The 17,386-nt window shown below is 38.3% G+C and overlaps 1 protein-coding gene across 4 annotated transcripts in view; it reads left to right on the top strand.

Annotated features, from left to right (window-relative positions):
- LOC131061989 (uncharacterized) overlaps window positions 1–11,191 on the top strand; it is a 227,338-nt gene extending 216,147 nt beyond the window's left edge. For all 4 annotated transcript variants that reach the window (XR_009110635.2, XM_057995819.2, XM_057995820.2 and 1 more), the window contains 2 exons: window positions 10,501–10,574; window positions 10,812–11,191. Coding sequence is in view for 3 of the 4 variants with exons in the window: in XM_057995819.2 (XP_057851802.2) it covers window positions 10,501–10,574; window positions 10,812–10,924 (187 nt within the window). In the remaining variant the exon portion in view is untranslated. The remainder of the gene's footprint in view (window positions 1–10,500; window positions 10,575–10,811) is intronic.
- The last annotated feature ends 6,195 nt before the right edge of the window (window positions 11,192–17,386 follow it).

Genomic DNA, 17,386 nt, shown 5'->3' with positions numbered 1-17,386 from the left:
TTAAGTGAAGACCAAATATTATCAGCACTTTCTTCATCATTCTCTGTCTGAGAATTGTATTCAACCGATGTAGATGTCATAGGAGCTCCCACTGAATGAGAGACCGGAGGCAGAGCGTTGGTAGTCGAATTCTGAAATAGAGACATAGGGACATAATTTGTCTCTGATTTATTTGCATCTTGTAGTGCGGGAAAGGAGGTTTCGTGGAAAACTACATCCCTGCTCGAACAATCTTTTTGTGAACTGGATCCCACAATCTGAAACCAAACTGCTCTTCTCCATATCCCACAAAGATACATTTCAGCGACTTTGGATCCAATTTCGTTCGCTTTTCCTTGGGTATATGCGAGAAGGCTTCACATCCAAACACATGAAGATGCGAATATGAAATCCTCTTCCCTTGTCATTCCTCTTCCGGAATACCAAAATACAATTTAGATGGACTTCGGTTAATTAAATATACTGTTGTATTACACGCTTCTGCCCAAAATTCTTTGCCTAAACCTGCATTAGACAACATACATCGTGCCTTCTCAAGGATTGTTCTATTTATCCTCTCGGCTGCACCGTTTTCTTGAGGAGTGAAAGGAACAACCTTGATTCTTCTAATCCCATTATCAGCACAAAAATTATCAAATTCATGTGAACAAAATTCCCCACCATTATCGGTTTGTAAGCATTTAATCCTATGCCCAATCTGATTTTCAACTAATGCCTTGAAAATTGTAAATTTTGAAAACACTTCAGATTTCCTAGAAAGCATATAAATCCATACTTTTCTTGTACAATCATCAAGAAATGTTACAAAATAGTTAGCTCCTCCAATGGAGGTTACCTCGGTTGGTCCAAAAACATCCAAGTATACAAGCTCTAGCGGTGTTGTTTTGTGTCATGCCCACCTTTCAGAAAACTGACTCTCTTTTGTTTGCCATATAGGCAATGTTCACAAAAGGCTAAGTCAACAAGCTTGAGGCCCGGTAGCTGATTTCTTGTATGCATAACATGGAGACCTTTCTTGCTAATGTGCCCAAGTCTTTGATGACAAAGATCCGCTTTGCTGTCCTCAATCACCATTGCAGCTCCTACTTCACCATGAGTCTTAAATATGTATAGACTTCCCACTTTATTACCATTTACAATCAGCATGGTACCATGTGTTACTTTCCATGTATCCGGGAGAAAATTAACATTAAGACCTTGACCAAAGAGCTGTCCAACGGTGTTGACGTGTATTTTGTACACAATCAAACACAGAATAAAATACCCAAGGGTACCTTATCCTCTCTTGAATAAAGCCTCTGATTGCTGAAGATGCCGCAAAAAGGATCAATCAGGATGACTCCAAGGTTCTTTGATGTAGGGTCTCTACGTGTGGATAAGCACCAGTGGTCGTTGTGAATGTTGTTTCATCAAGGGGCCTTACGTTTCCGTACAGGAACAGAATTTCCTAAAACTAACAAGTTCTCAAAAAGGAGCAAAAGGTAGGGTTTGCAAGAGATGAATTCTAATCTAATCCTAGGAATAACTCAATGTAGGCTAGACTTGGTAAGATTCTACCAATTTCAGTATTGCCAAGGAATAACAACTCTACTGAAATTGATGCGATCTTCTAAGGTGACTAATGATTTTTCAATTCATCAAGAATCATAGACACTACCATGAAGGTACATATCAATAGTTCAATAATGATTGAAGGTTTTAAGCAATCCAAACATCTCCAGTTGACCACGCAAGGCGTCCTTACAATCAGCAAGAAGCTAGTGGTTTGGAACGTGAATCTCACCAAAGATCAAGCTCAACACTTAGTCCTTCAACTTTAAACACTACTTCAACCAAGAATGATTCAAGAAAGTAAGCAACCATGAAAGTAGCTACAAGAATTGCAATAAAACACCATAACTTCAATATTTTATTGATCTCAAAGCCAAAATAGACAACAATTGCTTGAAATTCTCTCTTCAATGCTCAATCTTGCTACAAAATAACTTCTAACTATCTGACTCTAATATCTATCTCTCCTCTCAATCTCTAATTCTATTCTGCTATTCTCTATCCTCTATATCAAAATGAAAATGAGTGAGGGTATATATAGCATCCTCAATTACAATGAACGGCCCAGATCAAAAGAAGATCGACGACTGAGATTTTGACACCTAAACCCTAATTAGGGTTTTATTACAAAAAGTTCCCCTTTTATTGAACAATATTAAATGCATAGCCAAATATGTAATTGGCACAAAAATCTAGGAAACATAGACCAATGATAATTATGGTGCCACATCATCTATAACAACCTCTCTTCTAGAACCTTGTTCCCTTTCCAATGTTCCTTCTTAGCATATGCAATGAATTTGGACACAATTCCTTCAATCTCAGCAATAGGAATCTCAAGAAGATTCCTCATTCGTTCCTCCAAGTGGATAACTTGATCGAAGGCCTTGAGAAGAGCTACATCCCATCCATGTTCGAGTTCCTTGATTTTCTCAATTAGGAGCATAGTAGCGAACATTTGGTCCCTTTGCTCATCTGTGATAACATTCTCATCTTTGCAAAAGATGACCTTAACCTTCTCTTCCAACTCTTGAAGATTCACATCTGTCTCATCTTCAATTCTTCTGCTAAGAATAGAACATAACACCTCAAACACCTTGTCCTGAATTGGATGGATGACCTCTTCAACTTGATTGCATTTGGTGCTGATGTCTTCGAAAAGAACTTCCTTCATCTGGAGTAGGGTTGACCATTGGAGTAAATTATGAGCTCCTCCATCCATTATCTTTTCTTGTGCTAGGATCTTCCTTGGTGTTTGCCTGATTACTTGCAGAACAGGAATGATAACATCTCTAGTGTGGGCAAAGGCGGCTACTGTTATCATTAGGTTGTGAATGATCTCAAGGACCTGGATAGCTTGATGGGTGGTCTGCATCATTCTTGTTGCGAACTCAATGGCAACGGTATGGGATTTGTCAATCCAAGAGCTCATAAGCTGAACCAAGCTCTTAACTCTTTCTGCCTCACCAACTGATTCAAGGGGAAGTGCTTGCACGGGAGACACTGCTGGATCCTGACGTCCCAAAGGCTGATTGAGATGGCTAAAGTAGCCTCTCCAAGCACCGACCTCTCGCTCAAGCTTTCTATTCTTTTCCATTTCTTCTTTAAGCTTGTCTTTAAGTGCCTCAAATGAATCAGTTGCCTCATCCAGTGTCTGCTCGGCTGTGAGTGGACCAAGCTCAAAGGTCTCTACATCATACTCCTCTGCCAGGATCTCACCTTCATATTTGTCCACTGCTGGTGTAGCTATCTACAACTTCCTGGACCCTGTCTCATCTCTAATCATCTTGGACATCTTGGTAGCCTTCCTCCTCTCTGTCACTTCCTGAGAATTTCCAACAAGGCTTTCTAAATCAATTACATTATCTTCATCTTCGATCACAATCACCCTTGTTAGCCTCTCTTTTAACCAATCTGGAATGGCGGACCTTGTCTCTCTAACTTGTATTTCTTTAGGCACTAATCCCTCTTCTCGGAGAGGAGATGTCACTTCATCATCATTCTTGTCTTCATGTAGCTCATTGACTTGGGGAGATTGACTTGATGAACGTTGAGGTGCTTGCCTTTCTTCATGTTTATCATTCTGGACCATTGATTCCATAGATTCCTCAACTTCAAGTACCCTCTTCTCTTGTCCTTGACTTGTCTTTTTTTCATGTCGGGAAGATGTGCCAGATGAGGGATCTCGATGGGCCTCTTGCTTCTTCTTGGAGGGTTCCCTTTTCTCAGGTCTTTCTTTCCTCTTTGCGCTTCTAGGATGAGGATTGCCTTCACTTACGCATCTAGGGTGAGGATTGTCTTCACTTGTGCTCCTAGGATGAGGATTGCCTTCACTTGTGCTTGCTCCTCCTTCCCCTGGCCTTTCCTCCAAAGTAAAAGTCATCGGTGTGTTCTGTTCTCTCAACTTTTGATGTTGTATATCCACCCATCTACGAGTACATGACAAAACCGGAGCCATCAAAGTTTTTAAGTCGACAATCTCAGGCTCGTTCCAATCTATCCTCACTGCTTTGTCTTCTCGGTCATAAGATGATTGGAGATGTCTGCCACTGTCCTGGGCTTGATCGGCCACTCTGTAAACTTTGCATTTCCTGATGAGATCTAAAGGCAATCTGGAATGCATCTTTCTTTTTACTTCTAGATCACTTGAGAGATTCATCCAAAAGTCCTCTATCTGAAATTCGTGCTTGTACTTTCTACCAACTGTTTCTTCTATATATCCATAAGGATCAAAGTTCTCCCTCAAGGCAAAGAATGAAAATGAATATAAGGCTAACTCCTTCTCTGCATCATCCATGGCTAGAGCATTAGGACATACCTCAACTGAATTCCCTAGTATGATAGGCACAGGAATTCCATTTCCATGCTTGTGTCTGAATGCCTTCACATAAGCCGCCAACTGCCTAGTTACCTCCAGTAACGCTATTCTGTCTGTCGGATATCTTGGCAACATATATGGAGGTGAAGGACACCCATGAACTCTAATATATGTAAACTTCTGGAATTGGATAAACCAAGCACCATACCTCTTTACAAGCTCTTGTGCATCTTGAGATATCCGATTGTGAATCCCACCTTGCAACATCCTGGTGATGTTCATCGTGAAGGTATCATTAACTAACTTGTAGTTGCTTCCAGGTGGGTGATGCAAATGAACATAAGATTCACAAACTCTGACTTCCCCGGGCCCTCTTCCGATCACTCCTCTGTGAGGTAGTCCTGCATATTCAAAACTCCTGATCAAGGCATATATGATGTACGAGCTCATGTGGAATGACTTGGTAGCCTTCAGTCTTCTCAACTGCACGTCCAAGCAATGGCTAATAATTCTAGCCCAATGAATTGTTCCTTTCCCTTGAATTATCACTTGGATGAAGTAGAACATCCACTTCTCAAAATAGAAGGCTTGAGGAGCCCCTGTAACTCGATTGAGTAAAGTTATCAAATCTCTGTACTCCTCCTGGAAGTCGATCCTATGTGGTGTGTTGGGAATCTTGCTCAAGCGAGGACGACTTTTGAGTAACCAATTCTTATTGATGATGCTCAAGCAAGTGTCTGGATCATCTTCGTACATGGACCTATCCCCTTCCAAGTTTTTGTAAATCATATCTTTATGTTCTGGCAGATGGAAAGCTTCACTGATAGCCTCTTATGAAAGGTAAGCCAAAGTGTTTCCTTCCTTGGACACGATTGATCTTGATTGTGGGTCATAATGGCGGGCACACTCGATCATCAGCTCATGGCACTGGACTGCTGGAGGGAAACCGGCCGCCTTGATGATGCCACTTTCAATTATTCTCTTTGCGACAGGTGATGGTTTTCCAATATAGGGGACCTCTCGAAACTTCTTCACACTGAAGTTTCCCAAGTTGGTATCTCCAATGTTGCTCCATTTTGACACAATCTTGGTCTCCAATTCTTCATTCCTTTGATCTTCCTTCATGAGAGCTGGACGACTAGTGGATGCTCCTGCCTTTGGGGTCGCCATCTTGACACCTACACAACATTTCATAATGAGTAATATATCTTGCAATTTAAACATATAGAGTAGAAAGGAAAATTGAAGCATTTAATTTAGGAAACTTCATGATAAATCTCTGAATTATCATTTCCTAAATTTAACTACGCAATTTGAAATTCAAAATTCAAAATTTCAACATTGGACTAGGAAGATCTCGCCATACCTCCACTTGAGAACTAATTCTAAGAAATGATGCAAAAGTAGGCAAGTTCGCTAGGCAAAATGTGGGTCGAGGCTCTTCCTTTAGCAAAATGTTCTTCCTCTAGACTTTGCAATCATTAATTCTACCACCTTTTTCCTTCAATAAAATTCGCTCCTCTTAAATCATGTTTCGCACTCCTTCTTTGCTTCTCCAAATCGCACTTGAGTGAATGATCGAATGATTGATTAAAATGTTTCAAAACACCAATATTATATAGGCGCTTACCACCTCATTTCCCATAGGCCGACTTGGTAAAATAGAACCAAAAATAAACAAAAATTAATAAAAGGAGAAGGCCGACTTAATTAAAATATTAAAATAATACCCCAAAGCGCTCCATTTTTAAATTTAATTTAATAATAATTAATTTTAAATGCCTTTATAATTAAAAAATTTCAATTTTTTAAGGCTCAAAATTAATTATTAAATGTTATGCGCTTTTATTAAATGTCAATTTAATTTTTAAAATATTTTGGAGTTTCAGCGAAATTGGCATTTAATGTGATTTGGAGGACATTGGCGCCTAGGCATGGTAAAATATCAATTTGTTAATAACCTCGCTTTGGTCCCTGGGAGAGGGACAGGAGCACCTTTTCAATTTTGGCCTTGTATTTCTTGCTTTCACATTCAAAATCTCTTCCTGGACGTCCAAAATGGGATTTTCATTTGGAACTTTGAGTTTGATCTATTCAATCTTTGGAAGGAGTGTTCCTTAGGATATTTTCGCCCTGGTCCCTTGGTGAGGGACAGGAGTGATCTCACCCTTTGTCCTTGGTCTTTGTCTTTCAAATCGCCAATTCAAGTTTGGAGGTAAACAATGATCTTCATTCATCCCTTCAGTGCATGTTTCACTCGCTTTCTCAAGGCAAAATGAGCTCTTCCAAGTATTTTCGCCCTGGTCCTCCAGTGAAGGACAGGAGCGATTTTTACATTTGAGCCTAGGATCGTTGATTCTTGGGGTCAATTCCTTGTTCATCATTTTTCGAAAGACATTTCCCATCTTGTATCACCTTGTCTTGGCGTGGCTTTGGAGGAAAATTGTTGATTTTATAGAAATCGCCCTGGTCCTCCAGTGAAGGACAGGAGCGATTTTTAGTCCATAGCACAAATTCTTAACCACATCAATATCTAATTATCTTCAAGGCATAAAACATCATTCCTTATCCCATCTTGAGTCTCGGAAACAAAAGTAGCATTTCAAAATGTTAGGCGATTAGGCATATTTGAAGATTTCGCTCTGGTCCCTTGGAGAGGGACAGGAGCGCCCTAGCCCATTTTCATCGAATTTTGCGGTCCTTGCAACTTCATTCCATCTTGAAGCACTTTAAATATCATTGCCATCTCGTGCCTTGGCCTGGATTCGTCCCAATTTGGGGAGGAAGGCTTGTTAATGTGTTTTTCGCCCTGGTCCCTTGGTGAGGGACAGGAGCGCCTTGGCATTTATGAGCTCACTTATGTTTTGCTAACTTTCAAAATTATCTTCAATGGATTGATTATGCCTCCCTTCATTCATCTCAAACATGAAACTTGCTTTACCTTTGCCAGAAATTTGTCTTGTGAGAAAATCGCTCTGGTCCCTTGGAGAGGGACAGGAGCGCCTATGGCCATTTGGGTTGATTCTCTTCTTTGTGACCTACTCAAGTTATATTCAACGGGCAAAACACACTTCCCTTGACCTCTTCAAATCGCGAAATCACTTAAATCTTGCAAGGATAATGCAAATTTGGAATTCAAGCTCCGGTCCTTCAGTGAGGGACAGGAGCGCCTTTTGTCCTCAAGGCCAAATCCTTTCACTTTTCATCTCAAATTTCCTTTGCTGGGGAAGATATCATCTTTTTACAATCCATGAACGAGAGCCCAAATCTAAAAAAGGTCCAAGAAGGTGTGTACAAAGAAAATCGCTCTGGTCCCTTGGTGAGGGACAGGAGCGAATTCATCTTGCTAGACAAAAAGTTCAACCTTTCAATGCTTTTAACTAAGTCTGGATACTCAATTACGCTCATTTCATCCTTCATTGTGTCCTCAATGCTTCAATTTGATCAACCAAGGCAAAAATGACCAAAACAAATCATTTCACCCTGGTCCTTCAGTGGAGGACAGGAGCGATGTCTTAATCCTTCAAATTTCATTGTTTTCAAATCTTCAAAATCCTCAAAATCTTCAATTCCCGTCCAATCATCTCCCCTAGAGACCCTGCACAAAACAATTAAAGGAAGTTAGAGACAAATATGCACTAAATAACATTTTCGCCTTGGTCCCTGGGAGAGGGACAGGAGCGATTTCACCTTTATAAGCCAAAATATCCAAAATTTAGGTCTTCAATCACTTCACAAGGCATAATTAGGTCATCTCCAAGGCCGGGAACCAGTTAGCAAGCCTTCAACAAAATTTGGTCAAAATTTACCCGGACAAAAATGCACAATTCCATCCTCAAAATGTTAGCACTTAGACATAGCTTGAATTTGCCCTCAAAACCTTGACTGGACCTATCCTGAGACATACCTGACTTCCTGACAGGCTCATCCTATTTCAAAATTGCAAGCCTTGGGAGGATGCATAATAATCTTCAAAATTTGACTGGACTCGGCTTGAAAATATCCAAAAGAAAACCCTAAGGCTTAACCCTAGTCCAGACAACTCACTTACTTAATCAAAACCTTAAAAGCAGAGAGAAGAATAGGCAAAACAAAAGCAAAAAGAGGGGGTCCCCATTTTAATGGGGCGATGTGTGAAATGGTCACAACAAATGGATATCAAATTCCGCTTCAATTTTGGGACATGGCGAACATCTTTGAGCAGCTATGTTTTGCCACCTTCTAATGGTAGTAATACATCCCCTTTGCCTGTAATTTCACAAGCTTTGTTATCTCCTAAAAAAACATTGCCAAAATGACCTTCATGGTGGTTAATGAACGCTTCAAGACATGAGGTAGCATGATAGGAGGCACCGGAATCAAGCACCCATGAATCCGGAGTAGTGTCGGTTGTTGAAAGGATTAAAACGCTATCATCTTTATCATAAACTGTATTTGCTTCGCTGTCCCGCACTCTCTCTTGTGCTCTTTTGAAATTTCTGCAATCCTTTTTCACATGACCAGCTTTGCCACAAAACCAACATTCACCATTTCTGTTTCTAGACTTCTATCTTTTTGCTGATTTCGAACGTCTATGGTAATTATTTCTGCCTCTATTATGACTTCTACCTCTATTATCGGTGCTGACCACCGTTAAAGCTTCACCGGATGAAGGTTCATCATTCTTTCTTCTCAAATCCTCGCTGAGAAGAGTAGCTGCTACATCATTAAAAACCAATTTATTTTTACCGGATATAGATGTGCTAACTGCTGTTACAACACCATCCCAGCTGCTTGGTAAAGAACATAATAACAAAACAGCCTTGCTTTCATCATCTTGTGTCATCCCCCACAACCTTCTTTCATTTTCAGTTTGTACAAGTGCTTCATAATAAAAGCTTTATTTGCAGTCGAAGCCATTCCATACATGGCTGAGAGTCTATCCCATACATCTTTTGTTGTTGCATCACCCGTGACATTGAAGAGAACATTATTGGACAGCGAGAGAAAGATTGTCGCTCTCGCCTTCTTGTCCAATTTTTCAAAATCTTCATCAGCCATCCCAGCTGGTTTCTTTGCTTTCCCTTCAAGCGCGATTGAAAGGTCTTGCTTTATCAACAAAGACTCCATCTGCACTTTCCATAATCCGAAGCTCTGACCAGAGAACTTCTCTATCTTCGATTCTTCCATGATTCTGGAAATTCAAACACCAAAATCTAAACAGCGATCTAACCTCGCTCTGATACCAATTGTTAGGATGAAGAATCGAATTGAAAACAGCAGATAAACAAAATTAACAACACACAACAATAAACAATGAGAGACACAGATTTATCATGGTTCGGCAATTGCCTACATTCACACTTGAAGCAGGGGAACTAATTTATTATTCACCAATCTGGTTTACATATACACAGCTGCAACTAGCTCTGGCAATCAACTTTAGAAAATGAATTACAATTAACTCTTAAAGAGCTTGCAAGAAGAATGTGAATAGCCAAGAGTTTTGGCGGCAACAAGGAAGGAGTCCGTTGGACTTCAACTTCAACACAACTTTGTTGCCCCTTGTTCTCATTTTGTTTGTGAATAAGAAAGTGCAAATTGGAATGCACATAAATTAGCTCCTATGTTTTACTTGCTGTCAATCATTTGTATTTCTTCAGGTGGATGTAGTATGTTCTCCATTTTTGCTTAGATGAAATGGAACTAACAACCTATTGAGGCAAAGTGAGAAAGTTATAGTTATGAAATCATAAATCAAACTTCAAACTTTTCAGAATAATAATATTTTAAAATTAAAAAAAAAATCAAATTTAGAGTGTGATAAAACTTTGTAGATTCTAGGTATTAAAATGGAGTCTATAAGACAAGTAATTGTTGAAAATGGAATATTATCAAAATATAAACATGTTTAGGTAAAAATATATATAATTTTCAATAGTTTTAGATAAACTATAAGTATGATTTCAGGAATATTACAATTCGTTGTTTATTCGCCTACGCAATTTTATCTTCTAGATCTGCTTGTGGGCCCCTGTATGCCTTTATTTGTTTATTATTTTTAAATTGTATAGCAAGATTTTTCGATACGAGACTAATTGCCAGAACTGATTTGTTAATATAATCGAGTTAAAAATGTCTTTTGTTCGCAGTTATGTATTTGAAGGGATAGATGAAGGTTCTTTAAATGGAGCTCTGGAACGTGCTTTTCTGTGTTACAACGAAAGTAAGTTGAGATCTAATCAAGTTTTACATTTATGGTTTTGAAACAAATTAATTGAACTAAGGAAACATGAAATGTGAAGAAGTTGGAATGCGCATTTTCAATGTTACAATGAAAGTAAGTTAAGGTATTATCAAATTCTGTATTTATTCGTTCGAAACAACTTAATTAAATTAATTAAGTATGAAATGTCAAGAAAGTATTTACAACAAATGCACGAAATCTGTTCATATTTTGCAGAGCCAGAGTTGTGGACAGAGCTTGTTTCTTGGATTATGCAGATAGACAATAGTTGGAATAAATCAGCCGGGGAATACATTCAATTATATAACTCGATAAGAGCAAGATGTTAGTTCATGCTGTTTTAATTTGTATTGGATGCACCATTTATGTCCAACCAAATATTTCTTTACACTTTGCATCAAAGGCTAATTTTGGAATACACTTTGTTTATATATTGAGGGCTGTTATACGTTTGATCTTCTAGGCAGCTTAGACCATGGCTTTTGGAAAACAATCCCATGGAAGCAAGTGGGGGAAATATCGAAAGTACTGAACTCTTAATGAGCAATTTGTTGCATGCCTCAATATTGAATTCTTAATCAGTGAGATTTGTTAAATTGTGTTTTTGTTGTGTGGTTCAATGTTGACCTCTAAATATCCAAATGTTAAATTGTGTTTTTATTAAATTGCTTTCTGTAGTTCAATAGTTTAAAGGGATTTGCTAAATTGTATTTTTGTTGTTGTGAATTGAAGAATCTCCTTTACTTCATCAAAGTTGTATTCCCGGTTGTCACACGGGTAACCCGAGTTTGATCCCTGGCAATGGGGTCAAATGTTTACTGCTATATCTGTTGAATACAGGAAGTGACAATAAAGATGACAATGCATTTTTTTTTACTTTTTTTTTTTTTTTTTGGTTTTAGACTGCAGGAATCGGCTATAGCACTCCCCTATAAACTGCAGTGCGCCGAGTAAACTTTGTAATGTGATTGGTGATGCTGGCGCGACATGTCCTCCGGTACCACGTGGGTTGGGGGGAGACTAGATATATAGGAGTAAAATATATATTTATTCACACATGAAATTATACAAAGAAGAAGACTAAAGATGGTCGGCCAAGGATAACAATTGATTTGACTATACCTTACTAACTTCCTTAACGGTACACAACATATCTAAAAGACCCAACAGTTGCCAAGAGGAACACAACCATCACCCAACCGACACATATAACTAACCAAGAGTGACAACAAAGTTAATTTGGACAATTAATGTATTGTCAGATATAACCAATATTATCAAATAAAACAATAGGCATTGTATTTTGACTACAATCATTCTTCCAAATATTGCTAACTTCAAAGGAACTTGTCACCAAATCGGAAGGAGTCTCTAGAGAAGGAATCAAACAAGTTACTTTTAGTTGTTGAAGGAAAACATGATGATACCAATAAAAGGATCAAAGAAAAGATCCTAAGTCATCCTTAGTTTCCAAAGAAACGGGAAGGGTCATAGCAAAGGAGTCGAATCAGGATTCTCCAAAGGAAGTTTTAAATATTCCCAAATTAATGAAGGATTGGAATTGGGGAATAAAGTAGAGTTGGTTAAGACTATTAAAGTTTGTAGAATGGTGCCAAGGTGGGAAAGATGCCCTTCTTTGTTAATTCAAATGTATCCCCAAATAATTTGATGCTTGAGGTGGGTATGGATAGTGCCAAATCTGGAGACATGTCTTCATGAGATGGATAGTCCTAAGGAGACCCCTTTACAAGTAGTGGAAAGTGTAGAAGAAGTGATTGTCTTGTGTTATTAAACTAGGTGATTGTTGTTGTGCTTCCTTCTCAAGCTTTCCTTGCTTCCTTTAGGTCCTAGTTTTGTCTTTGATCAATGAGGAATGCCAAGCAATATGCAAATGTGGGGTCAAAAGGTAGGAGAGGGAGACCTAATCTAACATAATAAAGGTCTAGAGAGAGAAAATAGGTGGCTTGTGGAAGCCAAAAAATGTGCTAGAGTTGAATAGCTCCAAACAATCTTCTAAGTTTAATAAATGAAGATCATTATAATATAAGGGAGTTGAATAGCCCAAATAAGTAGTTGATCCTTCAATATTTTAAGAAAAATCACAAACCTTCTTTTTAGCTTCTTTAGGAGGTTAAAATGATGGAACGTGATTTTGGAGACATACAAAATAAAGTCTGGGATGGTGCCAAGTTCTTTGGTGCTAATTCATTTGGCCTATTTGGAGGTCTAGCAACCTTGTGAGATCTCGTTGTAGTTGAAGGATGACAACTCAATTTGGGTTCTCCATAGTTTTGTTCCTAACTCTTATATGGGAAGGAGACATTTATGGAGAGAGAGCATCAAATGTAGAGGTTCTTTTAGTAATATGAAATGGATGGTGGCCAATAACTTCAACACTATAATCGCTACAAAGAAGATGGATGGTAATGTCAAGTTTAATATCAATATGGTGGACATAGCTAACATGATCTTAAAAGGGGGACTTCTTGATATTGAGCTAAGGGGTACCAATTTCACAAGGTTTAATAAAATTCTAAGGGAAAGTCTTATATAAGTTGGATTGAATAGATTTCATGTTTTCCCATATTGGCCCATATTTTCAATTGGTTGCCTTTTCACTTTTTGTAGAATTGGTTATAACCACAACTCAATTATGTTTATCTTGGAGCAAACTAAGTGCCTAGATAGGATTCCGTTTAGATTTGAAAATGTGGATCTAGCACCCTAATTTGAAGACCATGATTAAAGATTAGTGTAGATTGTTGTTAAAGGTTCAACAATGATCGGAGTGTGTGAAAGATATCTTGAGGAAGTGGAACAAATAAGTGTTTGGAAACATATTTTTGTGGAAAAAGTTAGCCTGAAATATATGGAGAGACTAGAAGAAGAAATAGAGAATAAGGGGATGAAGTAGGATTTTACTTCAAAGGAAAATCCCTGCTAAGTGAATTCCACTCTTTAGTTGCTAAAGTGGATCTTTTTGGAGGCAAAATTTGAGTGTTGTGGTTGACTAAGGAGGGCTACAATATTGCATCTTTCGTCTCATGATCCACAATCATAAGCGGGGCAATATAATCAAGGAGATTGTAGAGGAAGATGGTAGAGTGTCTATGCAAGATTTAGAAATCATTAGAGGAGACCACTCATTTTTTCAAGAACTTTTTGACAATTGGAACAAAATACCCTTGGAGAGAATCAAATGATTTTCTTGAAGCTATTCCTTTGATCAAGTCAATGAAAACTTGTTGAAGCTAATTATTGATAATGAAGTTTGTAGGGTAGTATTCAATGGATAGTGGCAAGGCTGTTTTTTATGGTTTCTCTCCAACATTCTTTCAATACTTCTAGGATATTATTGAGAAGGAATGGACACTAACTTGGACTTCCTCTTTATTGGGAGATTCTAAAGGAGATCAACTACACCTTCATACTTTTGATTCCCAAATATTTAGGGGCAAGTAACTTCAAATATTTAATTCTTATAAGCCTTTGCAACACCCTTTACAAATCTTCATTAAAATTATTAAAATAAGACTCCAATTGATTCTCCTAACATTATAGAGCAATAAATCAAGTTTATGAGTGATAGCAAAATTATGGACTTAGTTATTATAATACATAAAGTTATTCACTTTATGGCCAAAAGTAAAAAGGTTGAGATGACCCTTAAGCTTGATATAAGCAAGGCTTGCAATCGATTATCATGGTCTTTATTGGATAGGATCTTTGAAAGGTTTGAATTCAATCAAAGTATTAGGATTACTCTCTACTTGCATCTCTTCCTTATTTTTTTTGTTATGGGAATGCTTTGCTTATGCGGTTGTTTGATAGCTCTAGAGGGTTATAATAGGGGGACTCACCCTCTTAATCCTTTTCACCTTGTCGAAGCCTTGGGAAGTAATATCATTAAGTTGTTAGAGTGCCTAAAATTAGGGGTTTTGAATTGTCATATCCTACAATTTGTGGATGACACCACTATCTTGGTGGAAGCTAGACATTTTAAATTTGTTTTGGACAAGTATATCTATGTCTTAGGAAAAAGAACCTTGGAAAAGTATTATATTCTTTCAAAGCAATCCCCTAGAATGGTGGAATAAAATTGCTTGTATCTTTTGTGGTCAAGGATATCTTTGGTGTGTACTTGGAAATGTCCTTCAAAGGCAAGATGATGGATGATGTTTGGAATCTTCTTGATAGATTTATGAGAAAAAAAGGCTGGTTGAAAAGGTTGTAATAATTACCCAAGCTAGTAACTTCTTATAAGTACTTTGCAACATCTTCCTAAATGCTCCATCTTTCTTTTTTATGATTTCGATAAAAGTTGTTGACAAGTTGTAGTAAATAGAAAAATGATTTCTTTGATCTAGTGTTGCGGTTGGGATAGGTTTTCTTTGGTCACTTGGGACAAAGTGTGACTAAGTTTCTCAATGAACTAGGTATAAGAAATCTTAGGGCCTTAAATGTCGCCTTCATGAATAAAGTTGGTTGAAGATTGATTAAAAGAGAACAATATGTGGACTGACAATTTGAAGGGCAAATGCTTATCATTAGTGAAGTTTCACAACTTCCTCTTCCTAAATCTTCCAATTCCTACTTCGTTCTTAGAGACTTCGTCTACACGGGTCAATGCCACCGCCTTCCTTCTTGCATTGTGGTCACTTCAGTGGGCTTTCAAACAATGCAGCCCCAATGGGAAGACACATATCAACTCGTTAGAGCTTTTAGCTCCCTACGCAAGGTTTTCCCTCAAAAGGCCCATCAACATGACACGTGTCCCGCAGTGGTAGCACCTTTATTGAAGCTACCAATGCACATTCCCGAAATATGCCAGATCACGTGCTTTCTTGCAGTTAACGGCAAGTTCAACAGTTGTCAAGGAGCATATTTTTAGTTAGCCCATGTAATCATAAGCAATGTTTCACAAGCAAGCCATGATCGGCCTTTTCATCCACAATTGATGAGCATTCTATGAATAGCCAGTAATGGAAGCACACTTGTCCACGACATTAAAAATCAAGGACTCCGTGCCTAATTCTTCGGCATGTCATTTGATCATAAAGGAGGGCAATCATTTCAAAGGAGAGGGAAGTCAAAGTTTTCTATAAAAACCTAAAGATTCATATTGTAAAAAAGAGGAGGATGACGAATTAGAAGCTAGTGGGCTTTTCTGAGGAAATAATTGTAAATTCATAGTTATTTCTAAGGAACTCCATGGTTTTTCTACCAAAGGTGTATGTAATGGCATCTATTTATTGGAAATTATTCTCCAGCCTTGGCATGTTTTCTCTTAATGAATTATGGAAGTTGTGCCCATATGGCCTTTTTCTTTTTGTTAATCAAGGTGTCGTATATTAATTTCCTTTGAATCTGATCCAGTTTATTTATGTGGGTATGATTGTCTTTTGTTTAATTAGATGCACTTATGACCATGAAGGCATTCTTCTCTTTATAAGGCACTTAAAATTGAAAATGAATTGTACCCCCATAGCCTGCTCCTCAGGAATTTTTGTTTTGGAGGTTGAAATCTGTATGTTGAACCCTTGACATAGGAACTATTCCTATTAAGAAGTAAGAACCCATTCTTGGGGTCTCTTTGTTGGAATGTTCTTCTTGTACCATGTTCTTAAGCATAGAGAAATTAGCGCTCCTTAGGAGTTTTATGTCTTTATTTAGACCCTTGCAGGTGCTTCCCGCAGTCAGGATCTGAATAGTATGCCCTATGCCCTATGAGCTTTGTGCATTTTGTTCTCTTGACTAACAATGAAGGGTCTATGGTGCATCATGTGTTTTCGATAAAGGCACGAATCTCTGATCAACAATGATCAAATCACTATGAACACTATCTCATACACTCCCAATTGAACCCTCATTGCCATTTTCATAACCTAAGCTCTATCATGGTGAATCGCCTCTCATTTGTTTAGTTTGTATGTTAAGGGTTTTCTTCCCCTTTCCCTCAGCCCTTTCGTGAAGATTCGACTTCTAAAATCCTGGAGGTTGTTTCACATAATGCAACCTATCCCACTTCTGTGAAGCTTCCCAATTGCCCATTCAAGACATGAGCCTTTTGGGATCAATAGTATTTTTTGGCACGCCCAAGTGGGACTAGACTAAGCACACTTGTCAAAATCAATACACACTTTGGTATTTTGGCTTGCATGAAGCCATCAAGTGTACCTTGGTAAGCTATGTCAGGATTTGTTTAAGCATGAATCCAAATTTCAATGGTTGGGCTTCATCTTTCCCTTTTCAAGGATACCCTACTCCATGTGCCTAGTAAATTATTCTGGACTTCCAACACAAAATGCAGATAATTGAGCTTGAAAAACAAAGGAATGACCTCTGGTGTTCGCATCCTACACCTTATAGTCGACAAAAGAGGCAATCCTTGAAGATGAGACCATGCATGCACATGTTCTGGAAGAGTCACATCCAACGGAAGACAAGTTAGTTCAGAACACCTTCTTGGGGTTCTCTTTCCCATCCTTGATGCCAGATACTATCTCATTGTTCAAAGGTGGGCCAGTGGTTTGGCGTGCTGAAAAAGGGATTGAACAAAGCCAGCCTCGTTAGGAGGAGGGTGTTTTCTGGATGCAGCCAAAAGCCGATGACTCTAGCTGTCTCTTTTCTAAGCTTCCCTGTTTGTTAGAAGAAAAGGAAATTTCTAATATGCAAGTTTCGGAGATTCCTAAATCACGGTTGGAAGAGGTTCCTCCCCAGGACCCAATTTTTGAGGCTTCGGATGAACAAGAAGAGGTAGAGAATGAAGATATGCTTTTTTCGGATGAGCT

The sequence above is a fragment of the Cryptomeria japonica genome, chromosome 2, assembly GCF_030272615.1.
Source record: "Cryptomeria japonica chromosome 2, Sugi_1.0, whole genome shotgun sequence".
NCBI lineage: Eukaryota > Viridiplantae > Streptophyta > Pinopsida > Cupressales > Cupressaceae > Cryptomeria > Cryptomeria japonica.
The sequence above is the reverse complement of the archived record's forward strand: the minus strand, read 5'-3'. Positions and strand labels throughout refer to the sequence as shown.